Genomic DNA, 19,082 nt, shown 5'->3' with positions numbered 1-19,082 from the left:
TGTTTGCCAGAAAGCACATTAAAATATTTTGTAATAGTCGACTTAGTAAACTAGAAACAGCTGTGTTTGGTGAAATGTTTATTAGAATTTACTTTTTAAACGTGTTTTTTTTTCTTTTTTTTTTTACCTTGCTTTGGTATCAAATGAAAAAGTTAAAATCATACTTGGTGATATTATGTGATTTTTCTCTTTTTCCAAAATTAAGACATGCTAAAGAATTATGTCTCCAAATATTATCAAAACCAGATTTCTTGGAAAGTTGTTAATTTCTGAATATTCTACCCTTTTCTGAGGAAATTCCAGGATAATCTGTTATTTAATCGCCATGAATAATAGCTATCCATCTGTTACCATTCATTACAATATTTCAAAAAATTTCCAAGATGACTAATTGGGTCATATTAGTACATAAACTAGAAGATTCTGAGGATCTAACTTAGGTTTAAATGTTTTAGATCCTCAAGATACGTCACATGAACAAAAAAGTCAAAGATATTCTGCCCGAACTGAAACATTTGTAGAAATGTTTGCACCAGGATTATGAGGACTAACCTCTATTTTCATGGTTAATAAGTTTAGTTAACAAAATTGAAGGCCTTCTACACACTAGCAATAAACAATCCAAGAAATGAAATTGTGAAAGCAATTCCATGTATAATAGAATTAAAGGAATAACTACTTCAGAATAACCTTAACAAAAATTAAACGGCTGTCTAAATATGCCAGGATTTAAAACTCCTTTACCCGTGAATTAGCAAGAGTGAAACATCCCCATATTCTGCTCCTAAGTTTCCGTTTTATGGTGTCAATGCGGAAGTTGAAGCTGCAATCTGGGGGTTTTGTTCTTTTTCCAAGAACACTTCTGTGATTAGCAGTGAAAGGCTTCATTGTCCATCACAATCTGCCTGCTAAAGGGGGAAGTGGAAGGCACTGCCGCAGCACACACACTGCTGGGACCCTTGCTTCCTGGATGCCTCGGCGCTAAATAGATGGTTATTTATGAATGCTGGGGATTCGCGTAGTACTATGGGCAGAAGCATCTTCAAAACAGGAAGGTGGGCACCACGGGTCCCAAGTTCCTTTGTTGTGGGGAGTGGCTATGTCCCTTTCCTGAAACCTCACAGCCTAGAGCTGGGGGACACTGGCTGACAGCCTGCTCGGAAGGGTGGTACTCTCAGCACATAAGAGGCGACCTGAAAGGTGGGCACCCACACCTACTCAACAGCATAGAAAGCAGCCAGTCCCAGGGATCTAGCCCACAACTGTCTGGGCTCAGCCACATTTACAGAACAGGCCCTTAGGACAGGCTCAAGGCAGGGGCTTTGGTCTGATCTACAAAGTGAGATAAACAGTTGACCAGCTGCAGACATCTTCATACATTTGTAACCCTTGTGCAAGAGATGCTCTGGTCTCTAAGGGCCCGGCTCCACTTCAGTGTTTTACCTCCTAAACCCACTCAAGGCCTATAGAGGTGCACTAGAGTGGGACTTCTGTATGGGAAGCACTGAAAGCTGATTGGGCAGAGTCAGCAGGCAATGCAGTTCTTTCTGGGACCATTACCAGTCTTGCCCTCACCCCTATTCCTCTGGTTCCTATTTCATGAGTGTAGTCATTCACTGTTTTTAACCTGGCTCTATTTCCTGACTCTGATGATGTCCTGACCCTTATGTGACTGCCCCTCATGGCTTTGGTTCAGTTAAGGGTCACCCTTTGAAGTTCTTGAAGAGGTATCTGGCTCATTTCCTGCCATCCAGGATTCCACCCACTCCAACCTGTGACCATCTCTTCCCAGGATCTTTAGAAGTAGGTGAGGGGGGCGGGGATGGGAGATAATTTTATTTTATTTTATTTTAACTTTATTTTAATTTATTAGTTTCAGGTGTACAAGACAAAGTAATACTTAGACATTCATCATTTATATCCCTCACACTGTGAACCCCCCTCCCCCCATCCACTATCCCTCCGACCTCACACCGAGCCATCACATTATATATATAAAATTATAGTTGGCATTCATCATTGTTTAACTTCTGGTGTACAGTGCCATGATCAGGCATCCACAGTGTCCCTGAGGTGGTCTCCCAAATGGGACACATGTCCATCGGATACCCAACAAAATCTTTACAACATTATTGAATAAGTTCCCCAAATTAATTTTCAAAAACCCTGAGGCCATCTTGTGGTTACCAGCTGCTTCCTAATCCCTTCACCTTTCCCCTTATCCCACCCCCTTATTCTTTTCTTTAGATTCTGCATATAAGTGAGATCATATGGTACTTGTCTTTCTCTTTCTGACTTATTTCACTTAACATAATGTTCTCTAGATCCATCCATGTTGTTGCAAATGATAAGATTTCTTTCTTCTTTAAGGCTGCGTAATACTCCATTGTATACATGTACCACAGCTTCTTAATCCAGTCATCTACCGATGGGCATTTCGGTTGTTTCCATATCTTGGCTATTGTGTAAAGTGCTGCAATAAACATAGGAGTGCATACAGATTTTTGAATTGGAGTTTTGGATTTCTCCGGGTAGATGCCTAGGAGTGAAATTACTGGATCATAGGGTAGTTCCATTTTCAGATTCCTGAGATGCCTCCATACTGTTTTCCATAGTGGCTGCACTAATCTGCAATCCCACCAACAGTGCACTAGCGTTCCCTTTTCTCCACATCCGCGCCAGCATTTGTTGTTTGTTGATTTATTGATGATAGCCATTTTGACTGGGGTGAGGTGGTATCTCATTGTGGTTTTTATTTGCATTTCTCTGATGGTTAGTGAGGTTGAGCATTTCTTCATATGTCTTCTTGCCTTCTGTATGTTCTTTTTAGAAAAATGTCTCCTCAAGTCCTCTGTCCATTTTTAAATTGGGTTGTTTGTTTTTTTGGAGTTGAGTAAGTTTTTTATAGATTTGTGATATTAATCCCTTATCAGATATATCATTGGCAAATATCTTTTCCCATTCAGTAGGATCCCTTTTTGTTTTATTGATGGTTTCCTTTGCTGTGAAAAAACTTTTTATTTTTTTTATTTTTTTTGTTTTTAAAATTTATTTATTTATTTATTTTTTAATTTATTGGGGTGACAATTGTTAATGAAATTACATAATTTCAGGTGTACAATTCTGTATTACATCATCTATAAATCCCATTGTGTGTTCACCAACCAGAGTCAGTTCTCCTTCTATCACCATATATTTGATCCCCCTTATCCTCATCTCCCACCCCCCAACCCCCTGAAAGTTTGATATTTAGATTATTCCATTTTCTTCAGCATGCTTACTTTCTCCATTCCCATATGAGGAAGTCTCTGGTCAGTTTCACTATGGACAGGTGAGTGACCGGAGATAAGGGAATGGAGATAAAGAGCAGGGACTACTCTTTTTTTTACTTTATTTTTAAAAATGTTGTATTAGTTTCCGGTGTACAAAACAATGTAATAGTTAGACATTTACACCCCTCATAAAGTAATAATCCCCCTCCCCCAATCTACTACCCCTCTGACATCGTACCATGTTTCCCCGAAAATAAGACCTAGCCGGACAATCAACTCTATTGCATCTTTTGGAGCAAAAATTAATATAAGACCTGGTCTTATTTAACTACAATATAGACCAGGTCATAATATAATATAATGTAATGTAGCGTAACGTAACGTAACATAACATAACATAATATAATATCGGGTGTTGTATTAATTGTTGCTCCAAAAGATACATTAGAGCTAATCATCCAGCTAGGTCTTATTTTCAGAGAAACAGAGTATATAGCTGTTACAATTTCATTGAGCCTATTCCGTATGCTGTACTCCACATCCTGTGACTACATATATATTAAATTATAGTTGACATTCAATATTATTCAGCTTCAGCTTCAGGTGTACATTGCAGGGGTCAGGCATCTATACTATCCCTGAAGGGGACTCTCTAAGGACTACTCCTTTTGAGAAAAAATTGAAAGTGAAGGAGAGAAAGGGGTGACTACTAGATGGGAGCATAGCCTCCAAGGTGGATTATTTTTTGCTTTTTAATGAGAAAAATGAGCAAATTTGTAGGTTGAGGATAACGTTAATGATAATAATAAATGACATTGATTAAGCCCTTATTTGTACTAGATACTATACTACATACCTCACATATATTGAGTCATTTAGTCTTCAGTATAGTCTTAGGAAATGAGGGCTATTTTTGTCTCTTTTACAACTGAAGAAACTGATTCAATATTACTCCAAGTTACATAGTTAAAAAGCAGCAGAGTTGGAATTCAAACCGAATCCACTTGTGATGTACTTGACTACTATACACTGAGCCAGCAAAGAGGGAGAAATAGAGATCATAAACGAGAGAAGGTGTAACTAATGATTTAATGCCTAGGGAGAGGTAGAAGAATAAATATCTGAGTGCACGGATAGATGAGTTGGTCTTAACCAGGAGGAAGGAAGACTTCAGTTTTGAGACTTGGGGAAAGAAGTTACGGGTGGGTGTGGCGTAGATAAATGGATCCGTTGATGTGGGGGATGAGTTTAGGTGGCCTAAATTTGTTTGCTGAATGAGGTGTATAGGAAACCTAAAGCTTGATATAACAACTAAAGGAAAAAGGAGTAATGAACCAGAGTTCAGTCGCATTTGGAAACTACTCCAAATGGCTAATGTTTATTTCCAGCAGTGACAGGGAGAGGGTGAGACAGAGATGGGAATAGTAATGATTTATGCTTTCAAGTTTATGCTACCTCGCAAGGCATGGCAGCTATTTCTTGAGATGTGACCAAACCAGTACGTAATGTCAGAGAGGCAACAAGAAAAGAGAAGGTTAATGCTCATGGCCACCTTGGTTGCCCTGAAGACACTCACACGAACACCTAATCGGTTCCTCATGCTGACTCCTTTCACTTGGGAAAAGCTCTTACTGAGCTATTACTTTTCTTGGAATGTCCTAGAATTTCAATTTTTGGAATATTTTCCGTCTTATTAGATGCCATCTATGAATCATGTATTCTTGTTAAACTTTCAGCTCTAGAGTAAATGTTTCCTTCCAGTTTCAAGTACCAACAGGGCAATTCAGTAACAAAAGTATCTATTGTGAAATCATATGTTATGAACTTATGACATTATGTCTGTCCTTCCACTGTATATACTCTTTGACAATTTAAGATTGGTCCTTATACTCTATTTCTTAGATGCTGCATTTTTAAAACATGACATACTCGGTACCCATTTGTATTATGCAGTGTGAAAATACAGCTACTTTTTTCCACGTTTATGTTTATGAGTGAAGCATTTCATCTACTAGAATTGAGTCTGAAGTTTCCAACCAGAGCTTGACCTGCTTAAAAAGACACAGTTCACATTTCATAGAAATGTCAAATTTTGATGAATATGAACGTCCAGATTATGATTTTTATTTTTAAAGAGGATACATTCCATCTTTCACAGTTTGGTCTTTTTCTTTTTAAAAGAGATTTTTTTTTTATTACAGAATTGTACACCTGAAACCTATGTAGCTTTACTAACAATTGTCACCCCAATAAACTTTAATAAAGAAGAAAATATATTTTTTTTCTAGTAGAGGAGACCAATAAAAGATAGCTTATCACTCCTCTTTCTGAACATCTATGACTTAACCTTTCCAATTTATGTAGACACTACAAAGACATATGAGATTGTTTTGCCCTGTCAGGCTTTCTTCACAGCTTCGTTGGCGCCAAAGGCAGTAGGGAGAGTGGTGACAAAAGCAGTGAATAGGAAAGGAAACTTCTCCAGCCTTCCTGCTTTTCCTGTGGTCGTAAAAACACGCCAACCTGCATCCTTAGCCCACCTGCCAACAAGCTTTAAACTACTGCTGTTTTGGTGATACTCAAATTAGGGAAATTTCAGCTGAGTTTTCATGAAGTCTGAGCGAGAATCTGTCTGTATCTGCCAATAGGATCTGATCACAGTGATCCTGATCACTGTAAATCCCTATTGTTTTCAAGCCCAGTAGTTTTCAAGCATATTTTAATAGTCTTCTAAAACAGTGCTAAAAGCAGTCTACTAAAAGCAGTAAATATGCATTGGAGAAAACTAGAAAATACAGATAAGCAAAAGTAAACATATGAAAGCCACACATTCTTATTACCCAAAGAATATCATTTTAACATCTTAGTTTTTATCCTTCCAGATCAGTACCTTATTGATATTCTCTATTTGATGAATTATCATCATACTCGTTTTTAATTGCTTAAATATGGTTTCCGTTCGTGCTTTGACATGTTTATCATAGTTACGTGAAGTGTTTTTTAGGTCCAAGATCTGCACCTCTAAAGTAGTTTCTGCCTTTGCCCCTGTTCCTTCCCATGTCTCATAATTTTTTTGTTGAAAAATGGACATTTTAGATAATTTATCGTAGCAACTCTGGATTCCGATCCTCCCCAGGCTTTTTGTTGTTGCTGTTTGTTTTGTCATGGTGGTTCATATGTTTATTTGTTTTGTAACTTGGCTGCACTAATTCTGTGAAGTGTGTTTCCCCCAGTGTTCAGCCTCTGACGTGTTTGCATATATATCCTTCCGTTTTTATTTTTAATCTTGGTTTCTTGGAGATTGCCTGTGTCAACATAGCTTAGTGGTTAGCCACTGATTGGTTAGAGATTGTTTAATTAAGCTTGAGGCAGTAACATTTTCATCCTTTTCTGTTGAGTCTGTATGTAGCTTGGGGTCCACCTTTAGAGTTTAGGGACTTTACCTACCTGCTCAGCCTTTAGCTCAGGGACTGATAGCTCAGAAGTACCATTATCTGGTCACTCCTGCGTGGTCAAAGCCTTGGGCTTTTCCACAGCCTTCTGGACCTCCAGAATCAAGTGTGATTTTAGCAAGACCCTCTGGCTGTCTTGGACCTCAATTTTTCTGTTAAACTTCTGCTCGTCTGCCTCTATTTGTATCACTAAGCGGTCAGCCTCCACTTACTAAATATTAACCCTCGTGATATCTATTGTTTTTGACAATGCTCTGGGGCATGGATAGTCTACTCTTTGTTCCTCAAGTGAGCAACTGTCAGGCAGGGCTGCAGAGCTGCAAGTCTTCCCCCTCCTTACTGAGCCCCACCTTGACCAGCAGGAGTTGGGGGGATGGGGTACTCTGATTGTCTTTGGTTGCCCTACCCAGAATCTCCCTATAAAGCAGGAGCTTGGGCTGTGGGGATGGCCACCCCTGAACAGTGGCAGTTTCCCACCCAGTGAAGCTCTTTCACAAACAGGGCTGGGAAGCTGGAGGATGAGTGCAGCAGTTTTCTGGGGCTGCCCTGCCCACCTGAATAGATCCTCAGCAACAGGAAGGTGGCAGGGATGGGTTCTTCCACAACATGGAGCTAGGAGTGATGGATACAACTCAGTTTCAACTGCCACAACCTTCCACTGTTCTTACTGAGTTTCATTAGATTTTGTTGAACAAATGCTGCTCGATTTCTTGCACATACTTAGGTCAGTTTCCAGAGACTTTAAATGGTTGTCTTACATAATTTTGACCAGTTTAATCAATGTTTCTTTGAGGAAGAGGAATTCATCAAGCTCTTTACACCACCATTCGAGAAGTTCCACCCCCTGGAAGTGATCTGTAATTTATAATTTTACTTATTTGCTTTAACTTACAGTATAAGAAAATTACAAAATGCCAAATATAGTCATTTACTAACAATAAGACTACCAAGTAGAGTTTAGACCCTCTGTAATTTCTTTTGTGTGTATCTCCTCGATCTGTGAGCTACTTTCGGCTAGGGCCTAGGTCACATTTACTTCCGTTTCCATCATGCAGGGCAGTCGTTGGGAGATAATGATCTTTTCAGCTTAGAAACAAAACTAAATATGATATGTGTTTTTAAAAATAGAGTCCATGGTTACCTCGCCCAATGGTTTACCTCCAGTAGCTAGTTTGTTGGCTGGTTAGAAGTCTGGCCCTCAGATGGCCTTCAAACTACACACATACATACACAAATATACTCTTACACCTACCTTCTCATAACATTTCCCAGTAACTTTTCTCCTTTAAGAGTGCCCATATGCAAATCTTTTTTTTTTTTTTTAATCTATTAGGCTTTAAAGCCACAGTGTCTGTTGCCTACCCCCTTTTCAGGAACCAGTGAAAATATCTGAGACCTGAAACACATTATATGTTGGCTCAAAAATACTGAAAGAAAACAGCAGCACCAAAGTGTGTTTGGTCAAATATATAAAATATAACATTAGGTTAACCTACCAACAGCAACTCAACACTTAAAAAAGTTACATAAAAATTATATTTAAGGTGTCATATGAATACATTTTAAGATATTTCTTATAGTGAGAAGTAGAAGCTCCTCAAAGGTTTTAAGAATCATGTTCACCATATTTCAGCGACTTGTTAAAAATAAGCGTTGTGGGGATTGGAACTCAGGCCTAGTATCAGCTTGTAGGGCCCTCGTGAAAGATCCCAAACACTTTCACAAACAAGAGATGGTTCCATAGGGCATTTACCAATGTTATTCTACCCTGATTTGAGTAGAGAGGCAATGGAACCCCACCGTGTAGACTCAGACCTTTGCACTTTATCAGTTACATTCATTCATTTTCCTTAGCAAATATTTGCCAAGCACCTACCCTGTGCTTGAGGACCCACTGACTGAGGAGAGAGTGAAGAGCAAGGTAATCTGGGCCCTTTCCTCATGCTGTTTATTTATTGGTTGGGGTGTAACATTTTTTTTACATCATATAAACTTATTACTGCAGATTGTAGGATATTATGGAAAACAGCTCTTCGGGTGTTGGTGATGTATGTGGATATCTATCTTAGATTTAGAAGTCAGAGAAGGCCTTCTCATGGATTGATATCTAAACTGAGGTATGAAGAAAGAGTTGGAGTGAAGTGGGGTAAAGTGAGGAATGGCTGATGCAGAGGCCCTGGGGAAGGAAAGAGATTCATACTTTTATGGAAATCAAATGCAGCCAGGACAGCTGGAGCACCGTGAGCTTGAGGCAGGTGTTGAGGCTGGGTCATACAGGACCTTAAGGGTCATTTCAAGGATCTTAAATTCTATTCCACTTGAATAGTTTTAAACACCCAGCATAACAAGACCTTGTTTGATTTTTAAAAAGATCTCCGTGGGAAGTACATAGATGGGGGCACTGAGTGGAAACTGGTAGAGAGGGGAGGAAATGGAGGTTTGTAGTAATGTACCTGACAGACATGGGACTTAGATATGTGGGATCAGGGAAGGGAGAGCAGAGTAGATAGATTCGACCAATATTTTGGAAGTAAGGACAACAGGGCATGGAAAAACAAATCTTTTCTTTAGTTCTATGTTTCAATACTATGTCACTAACAGTTCAGTTAAAGTCAAACCTAATACAAATGCCCATTGCATTATGGGGAAACCTTAGTGTTTAATGTTGTGTTATGATTAACTACTTATCAACTAACTCAGAGAGTAAATCAAAAGTTCTTTTACCGGAAATGAAAAAGAAATAAATAATATTGCTCTATGTACCAGATAAATGTTCATGCTTCATTGACAGCAGAGGCAGAGGTTTCGTAATACAGGAGAGTGAGCATCGATTTTTGGAGCTGGACCACTTAGGTTCCCATCCTGACTGCCTTTAAATAGCTCTGTAACTTGGAACAATCTACTTAACTTTTCTAAACTTTAGTTTAATGGAGATAATACCTACTTCGCAAAACATTTTTGAGAATGAAATAGCTGTTACACAACACTTGTTCATAATAGAGACCCAATAATTATTAGTTCTCTCAACATACAAATAGTCATCCTAGTAATGTACACTATTCAGGTTGTTTGCGAAACCTAGAAATATGTTTTTTAGAATGGGAGGATTCTAACTCAATTTGTTCTCTCAATTTAGAGATGGAGAAATCAGTCTTCATCTAGAGAGGTAAAGGACTTCCCAGGAGCACAGAGCCTCCTGGAGACAGAATAAAACTTGAGCTGTTTTTTCCAAACACTCAGCATCTTTCTAACATACCGTATTGCCTCATATGTATCCTTTCTAATGTCCAACTGAAAGCTATCCATCTATATATCCATGTTACCTCTGCTGAAAGCACAAAGAAGGTGACCTTGTGTTCTCTTTGCCAGTTACACGCTGTGGGAAAACTTCCTGGAACCAGAATGGCAGAGTTAAAAGCCAAGTACACCTTGCTGCATGATACTGTTAAGAGGTATGCCATTTACCCATGTGGTGACATCTTTGATCATATGTATATTTCTTGCTGTGATTGGACCTGTTTTATTTTGCATTCCCCCCAAAAGCAGACCCTGAGGCAAGGATTTGAGGTCAAGTAATTTGAGAAGTGATACCAGAGATTATCGTGAGAGAGTGGGGAAGTGAGACAGAGAAGGGAGGAATCCATCTGGTGATGTGTTGGTCTTCAGGTTAACGCTGGGCAACTGGGGCTTAGTCTCACTGAGGACTCTCTGTGTGACTGTATAGACCATACCTCAGAACGCTCCCGCTGAAGGGTAAGGAAACTGGGGTATCTGTCCATCCCTCATTGATTAAGGTTTGCTCCTAGAGAGAGGAGCTCCCCGGATGTCTAGCTTGCCCTTTGAAAAGCCAAGTGAGCTCCTATGGCCAAAGCTCTCAGGCAGACGCACACAGGTGCTATTGGTATGTATGAGAGTGGGCCAGGGGATTTTGGTGGGTTGCTGACACTACCTGCTACAGGACATGCCAGTAGGATTCTCTCCTCCCCACCTCTCTTCACCCCACCACTCAGAGGTCCAGTTTCTACAACAACCGCAGCCTGCATTTGATTTCCGTCTCAATGTCTCACCTCTTCCTCCTACGCCAGGCCACTCACCTTAGCCCAGTCCCACGCAGCAGCAGGTCAGAACAGGCTTCCACAGAATAATTCAACAAGGTTTCCTGAGTCCCCACTATCAGCCATTGGGAATCAAGAAGGAAGGAGCGTGAAGAAAGGAGAAATCCTTTTCTGCTGCTACTCCTTAGTGCACCCACCCTTCTCTCTTCCTTTCCCCCACCTCCTGCATCATAGCCTTGCATGTTGTCTTCATCCAAAACCAAGAAGAGACAACAATGGACAGAAACTCCATCCTGCCATTCCATAGCCATCCTCTCTCCCAGTCTCCAACCATTACCCCTATTTCTTTCCTTGCAGTCATTTGGCTACTTTGGGGATGGGAACAAGTGTGAATGAGGAGAAGAGCAGAACTGCATTCCTTGCACTCTTCACTCTCCCCACCCCCTACTAACTCAGCTCCACCGAGGTTCCTCACCCTCCAGAGCCTTCAGCTTTGGCTCCTCCTCCTCCTCAGCCCCCAGCTCAGTCCTAACCTTCATCCTTAATGGAGACTCCATTTTCCACAAGTGGTCCTGCCTGCTGCTGCGTGCACATGGTTCTCAAGACTCAGGAACTTAGAAGATTCAGATGGAAAGTGTGGAGTAATCTTTTTCAGCAAACTTCATACTGCTTAACTGGAGAAAAGCCCATGCAGTTCTCAGGGCATCCCTCCGAACCTCTTTGCAGATACAAGGAACACTGCAACATTTCTCGCCCTCTGGATTGCTCTCATCTAGAGCCCTTGTGGCGTGCCGGTGTGGCTTCCTCCTTGCCTGACCTATGGCTCAGTTCCTGAGGCCCCAGTGACAGCAATATAGGACCAAGGCTATGGTGTTACTTCTTCCTACTTCCCTGCTCTGTTGCAAAACTATTACTCTCTTTCTGCTACCCACATTTTACCTCCTCTTAAGTCCTTAGTTCCCTCTTTTGTCATTACAAACACCCGCTCCCACTGCCTGATGGTTGGGAAAGGCACAATGAAGTAGATTCTTTACTCTGGCTGTAGCAGGGTAGATATAGGCTGGAAATGCTGAACTGAAACTGGATGAGTTTTCCATGAAAACTATTGTAAGAGTAGTTAAATTTTCTACTGCTGACACTATATGTACGTAAATTACAATTGGTTCTGGCTGGAACCCCAACCACTTTGTCCACCTCTTTTCTGGGGGGAAACAGGTGCTGTGGCCCTCGACAATACCTTACTATTCCATAGTTGAAGATTCATGTTAAGAAGATGGGATAACTTTGGATTTACAAAGTATATATTAGCATATAAGGAAATTATAAGAAATAATTCCATCTTTCATTAATGGAAATTACATGTGTTATCATTATAGCTGTTGTTGTTGCTATTTGGTACCTAACATAGTGCCTGGAATATATTATGTCCCAATAAATGTTCCTCTGGATGCTATTGAGCAAATGACATATTAAAGCCTGGGAAAATGGGTGGAGCTGGTAGCTTCAGTTGAGACAGGTTTGATCAAGTCATTAGGCATCTCTGCAAATGAGCTGAAACCTGAAGATTTCTCCTGGTGAGGAAAAGTGGTGGGGAGCACGCCCGAAAGAGAATGGTGGCTTTAAAACAGGAAATGGCCAGGGTCCTACTTCTGAATAGGAAAACGAGCTAATGTGAGGCAGTTGGGTTTCTAAAGATGAATCATATCTGCTGGTAAGGCTGGAGCTGATGCTGGCCGGCAGCGTAGATGAGTGAGTTCTAGAAGATCCTGGAGATTCCATCAAGTCTAATTTCTATGTCCATTCAAATCTGCTTCTAGCCAGATGGTTAACCCTTCTCCCTGGATAGGGCCAAGACCACACAATAAATACTACTGGGGTTGTAGGAGTCCCCTCTACTGTGACAGTGAAGTCCAGCTCTAGTCAGGCATTAAATTTAAGATCAGAAACCTGTAAATTAATTTATGTCCATCATTTTATAGGGGAATTTTTCTTCCTAGTTTCCTAGCAAAGTGTCATTAGAAAACTGTCTGTATTCTCTTAGTACTAAGGAGGAAAAGATTTTTCCCACAATCAGGTCAGAAGAATTCAAGAATCAGAAAGCCAGCTTGCTGGGGCAGCGGAAGGGAGGACCCTTCTCCTTATTGTTGCTCCCACCCCTGGAAGTCATGATTGTTCTTCAAAGTCAAGTGCAAATATCACAGTCCCATCTAACTTAATCCTTTCTCTGTTATCTCCCACCATTTTGACCTAGACACTAGTGGAAGCACTTGTCACCTGGTACTTCACTTACCTATTTACGTCTGCCTCTCTCTGCTAGATTGTGAGCTCCGCTCGCTTTTACTACCTAGCACAATATTTGGCACAAAAGTGTCACTGAATTGAATTCAATCCAGGAATGGAAGGAACGAGAAACAGTGTAGACATGCTCTTTCCCTCCTCGCTAGACCCCCACAAGAGCTACTAAGGGGATTGGCGGTGTGCACTTCTCATTATGTGAATCTCTCTTTTCATAAAACCCAGCACACAGGAGTCAGAGGTCCAGCTGCTCCAGAATGCTAAATGTTTCACTGAGCAAATCCAACAGCAGCAGTTTCACCTGCAGCAAGCCGATAATTTTCCAGAGGCATTCTCCACCGAGGTCTCTAAAATGAGAGAACAGCTTCTCAAGTATCAAAATGAATACGACGCAGTGAAGGAAAGAGAGTTCCACAACCAGTACAGATTGAATAGGTAAGTACACAGTTCTCTCAGCACGCTGAACACAGATACAAGCCACTCTACTTCCACATAAACACAATGAGAAAAATTAGACTAAATTAGGAAGGAACTTTAGATACAATGGGTATGTGATGAGCAACATTAAGATTACAAGCCTAGAGCTTTCCTTGATTCCCTAGAACAGGCAGTCCCTGAACAATAACATTACACAACTTCTAGAAAAGAGCTCAGGTGACAGGGAGACACTCTCAGGAAAAGGAGTTCCCTGCTGTGTTTTCCGGATGTCAGGAAAGCCAAGAGCTCTGGGAGCTGCAGCCAGAGAACACACCCCACAGAACAAGGGCTTGGCACACACTCTCGCCCTCTATGGGCCTGACGGTGGCCCCTTATCCTTTTTGCAGCACCAGATTACGTGACTGCATGGCCCCACATGCACTTTCCAAACAAGCCTACTTGAGCTGAGGGTCATATCTATTCTTCTAATACGGGGATGTGGACCACACATTCAAACTTCTACTCCTATCACTAAACTATTCCTTACGATCAAAGAAGAAAATTACATCCTTTTGAAAGACACATTTACTTATCCAAATCTAGAGGAGGTCATTCAGTGAAATAACGTAGAAATGTATTGCTAGAAGGGTAAATGTTATTTCCAAAATCTCCTATAATATTTCTCTTGTGAGTAACAAGTCAGTGGAAGAGTTTGTTCAGCAAATCACACTATTTAGATTGAATTTCGAAACGATTGCTATCCGGGTTTTGTGCTGTGGTGTGCGTGTGCTATGCCTGGGTACTGGAGAGAAAGCCAAACCATCTCTCCTCAAATTTGTTACCATTTAAGGTGGTAGAACTTTCTCTGACTATTTTTAAGAGTAGGTAGATTTCTGACCAAGCAAATATAATTCAGTCCTGCTGAAAGATAAGCAAATGACTTGAGTGACTTCCTGGGGACCTTACAGGTCCTGGGTTTGGAATCCTCTCTTTGGGGCCTATTTTTTCAGCTGGAAGTTGAGAAAGGCTAGCTTACTCAGAGTTATATTCAGAGGAAAAAAGTCTGAGCTCTCTTTTGTCCTTCAATCAAAACTTGTTTCAGGCTCACTGGTGAGATCTATAAAAAGAAAGCCTAGCTATTTCTGTGCCCTGTAAGCACTCTTTCAGTTGAGAAAATGATGAAATTAAAACAATTGGTAGTTGTTCATTAGTATTGAAAATATGAATGCTTGACATTTCCATGAAAGGGTAAGAGGAACATAAGTCAGTTGATATTTAAATTGTTTCAAATTTCCAAGTATTCCTGCCAAGGGGAAAAAAACAACAAACAACAACCAGAACTCTTGCCTTTTGGGTATAGACAGGCAAATTGTCCATTGAGTTACTTGGGATAAGGAGGGGACAGTGCCTAGTGACCTATCGGGAACAAGAACATTCAAAATGCACATTTGCAGGAATGTGTAGTGTGTCTTCTTTTGGGATTTGTAATGCAAGATACTTTAGCTTGAGAAAATTCCCTTCCATTCGCAAATATTAACCGCTCCAGAGCTAACAAACTTATTTTCATAAAAATAATGGTGATGCCAAAAGAAATATCAGGAAAGAATAATAGGCTGCATATTTCATTGGCTTAACATATTTAGTATTATCTGGTACAGAAACAAATTCACCCAACACTCTCTCCCCAGGAAAGAAGCAGATATTTCTATCCCCACATAAAAATAAAGAAACTAAGCCAGTGAGAGAAGACTATTCATCCAAATATACAGATGATATTTTTCACATCGGCACAACAAACTCTCATTTTATTCAGGGTCTAAATAATAGAAGCCCAAATAACTTCTGAATCATTGGCAACAACTAAGAATAATACATTGTTCGAATACTCTATAGAGAAAGGATTTCACTCTATAATTTGGTTGATTTTCACATGTTTTCACAAAATATAAATTTTTAAATAAATGCTAATGGTAAGAATAATTATGTGGTCAGTTAATAATTAAATCTGTTGCAATACATAGTTTCAGTTTGGGGATTAATATTTATTGATGATCTTTTGATAAATATGCAGTTCACAAAAGAATATGTACTTAAATAAGTTAAATGAACACATTATAAATAAATAATAAAGTGATTAAATAACTACTGTTGAGAATTTATTTTTGAAACAAAGTAGAAGTCATGGTCTACCTAAAAACTTTTCCTGAAAAGATTATCCGACATTCTTTCCAACATTTACCTTGCCTTCAGTTTATCTTTTTTTGACTTCTGTTTTCTAGTAATTCCGAAGGTTTGGACAGCAAATAAACTGTGTCTCTCATGCTAAATCTGATGCACTCTGACAAATGTAGGTCAGCTGGGGAGACAAGGCCATTTGTCATGCGGGGCCTCAGCTCCGGCTCCCCACATAAGAACGCAGGATATGGTGAGGCCAAAAAGGAACACCCACGGAGCCACAGATAAGAGAGTCATACGACTATATTCTCGCTGTCGACTGGGTTGGAGACATAGGAAGCAGGAGCCACACGATCTGCAATCCACACGCCATTTGCTTTTCTCTGGCAACCAACCAACCCCACTTGCTAGCTGCAATCCGCCGTGCTAACTGCAGTCTGCTCTTGCCAGCCACCATCTTCTTGCCAGCCACCATCTTCTTGTAGCCACGGCAGTTACATTAGTGGCCAATGGCTCACTGGTTACAGCTGACGGCCAACTAGCCACAGCTGATGGCCAGCCGATCACAGTTGACGGCCATTTACTACCCGAGCCAGCACCTTTCCATGTGAGGCCGAGAGCCTGGAAACTGCACTCCTGGCTCTGTCCCCACACCATTGTTAACACTGCCTGTCACGGATGGGGATGTGGAGAGTGGGGACGCTCCTGCTGCCCATTTGCAGGACTGTCCCAACGTCATCCTGGCCTGAGTGACTGTGTACTCTCCCATAGCTGGTCTCTGCCTACCTGTTGGTGCTCACCCAGAGTTTAGTAGTTGTTTTCCATCCTTAATCCAATACTGACAGCAACATTGGGACCAAGAAACAAACAGATTTAGTAAGAAGGGAACAGGAATTATTTCAGTAATGCATCAGGAATTTCAGAAAGTTAGAATATGATAGAGGGGCATACCAGTAAGTCATAAGGATTAGCAGTAAGGAAAAACTCACAGTTGGAACAGATTTTACCTTCCAAACTTAAAAACCAAAAACAAAAAAATGTTCTGCCCCACCTGTAAAAACCAGGAACCGAACCAGCTTAGAACAGGTTTTGCTGAGTGTCGGCCTTATAACTGAAAGAGAAGCACCTGAGGTACTTGTTTGAATGGTAGCTCCAACCCTAAAACTAATTTCTTTCTAAGCCTTCCCACCCAAGATGACATTTGAATTTTTTACAAGCTTCCAATGTGATCCTGATTCACGTCAGAGTTTGAGAACTGTTGATATCAAAAGTGGTTCTCAGCCCTGACTGCATGTGAGAGTCACCCGGGTCTTCTTCGAGTGATCACTCAGTCTATGTTTAAACACCTCCAGTCACAGGGCTTCACAACCTCCCCACACAGCAGCCAGGCCAGCTTTGGACTGCCGGACTCTTAGATGGTTATTGCTTGTGTTGATTCAGAAATCTATCTTCTTGCAACTTCAACCTATTCAGGCTGGTTCTACTCCTTATGGCAAATAATGCCTCTTGCACATGGCAGCATATACGGTTTCCTGCTCTGTCTCTTCACCCACAAGTCCTTAAAACCAAAAACCTTTGATGACATGGTTTTAGTTAAGATTCTCTTGCTGCAGAAAAGAAATGAATCCTGAGGAGCTTTGACATTGAAGCACGCCTTAGTTGGGAAAGCTGAAAATGTCAGACAGATTTAAATGTTAATGTCAGTTTAAAAGGTTAAGAGTTAATATATATCAAAAGGCACAAAATTGCTTTTTAATTCCTGTAATGCCATGCAAAAATGAGAATCCCAAAGGAGAAAAAAAGACAATGCATAAAGTTGTTTATTACATTATTAGTTATAAGTGTGAAAAACTGAAAGCAATCCAAATTCTAAGAAATAGTGGAATGGTGTGTTCCAGAGGCACTTGATACTGAAAAGCACTCTGGAGTCAGAGAGGACTGGGTTTGAATGTCAGTTCAGGATTGACTGTGTGACTTTGGAAAAGATGCTAACTCCTCATTTTTTCATTTGTACAATGAAGATATCAATACTTACTTAGCAAGATTCTGAAGTTTAGAAATGATACATGGACCTGGCATATAGTAGATTCAGTAAAAGATAGATAATATTTAGGATTATTTGATTATGGTACATCCATTCACTAGCTATTGAAACTAGCTATTCAATTATTCTGTTTTGCAATTGGGAACATATTTTAACTACATGTTGGGTAAAAGTACATTCAACCACATATACAAATTTGATATAATTTTATTAAAGGGTACTAAAAGAAAAATAATATGAATATATCAATGAAAAATATTCTATTGGGAAGATATGAAATAATATTAAAGATGTTAAAAGGAAAATAAAAATGATAAACTGGTCTGGGGTGGGATTATGAATGATATACAGTTGATCCTTCAACAACATGGTGGGGTTGAGACACTAACCCACCACACAGTCAAAAATCTGCATATAACTTTTGACTCCCCCAAAACTTAACTACTATTGACCAAAAGCCTTACCAATAACATAATCAGTCAATAAACACATATTTTGCATGATATATTTATATATCTCTTATATACTCTATTCTTACAATAAGGTAAGCTAGAGGGAAAAATGTTATTAAGAAAATCATTAGGAAGAGAAAATACATTTACAGTATTCATTGGGAAAAATCTGCATATAAGTGGACCCATGCAAATCTGTGCTGCTCAAGGGTCAACTGTATTTCTCTATACATGGAAAATTATAGATTTTTAAAGGAAAAAAGTTAATCGGTGTTTCTTAATAAAAACGAGAAAAAAGGCATAATAGAAATATAATTAGTTAAAACTGCCCTAAAGAATTGGCCATTTTATGTTTGTTTAAAGAAAATATCATTTTATATTTATTTAAAGAAAAGATGATAAATCTTGACTTGTGGGAGAACTTCATGTCACCATTTTGAAACTCAGGAACACTCAAATTGCTTTTACAACCCAAAGAAGGTAGCACAGTACCGCCCCCTGGTGGCAGCATAGGTGATATGTAGGGTCAATAGCCGGGAAGTAAAATAATGTCAAATTATAGGCAAGCTCTCAAAGCAAAGGCGTTAAGCATTCAAAGCTCTGAAAAGGTCAGCTTCAGCCTGTGGCCAAACAACTAACCTATATGAAATTCCACGTGGCACATATTTATTACACTAACCTTAATTTACATTACTGCAAATAAAATTTCATAAAATTAAAACCTGGTGTGCATGCTTCTTTAGTTACATGTTCGCAGACCTGCTGGCTGGTGGGATCTGCTTATTTGATGGACCCAGTGGAAGCTGTAGCAATTAGCTAGGCGAACAGTAGTTCACTGCACATAATACAAAGAAGAAAAGGCCCAGAGTCTGCCGGGAAGGAGCCACAGTCTAGGTGGGAGGTTGGGCTCTCAGGCAGTT

At 40.0% G+C, this 19,082-nt stretch overlaps 1 protein-coding gene across 2 annotated transcripts in view; it reads left to right on the top strand.

Moving 5' to 3' along the window:
- Positions 1-19,082, top strand: part of CCDC146 (coiled-coil domain containing 146) — a 127,146-nt gene that overhangs the window by 68,835 nt on the left and 39,229 nt on the right. For both annotated transcript variants that reach the window (XM_081079616.1, XM_081079615.1), the window contains exons 3-4: positions 10,094-10,176; positions 13,300-13,509. In XM_081079616.1, coding sequence (XP_080935742.1) covers positions 10,094-10,176; positions 13,300-13,509 — 293 coding nt within the window. The remainder of the gene's footprint in view (positions 1-10,093; positions 10,177-13,299; positions 13,510-19,082) is intronic.

The sequence above is a fragment of the Rhinolophus hipposideros genome, assembly GCF_964194185.1.
Source record: "Rhinolophus hipposideros genome assembly, chromosome: 18".
Lineage (NCBI taxonomy): Eukaryota > Metazoa > Chordata > Mammalia > Chiroptera > Rhinolophidae > Rhinolophus > Rhinolophus hipposideros.
This window is presented reverse-complemented; position numbering and strand designations above follow the sequence as displayed.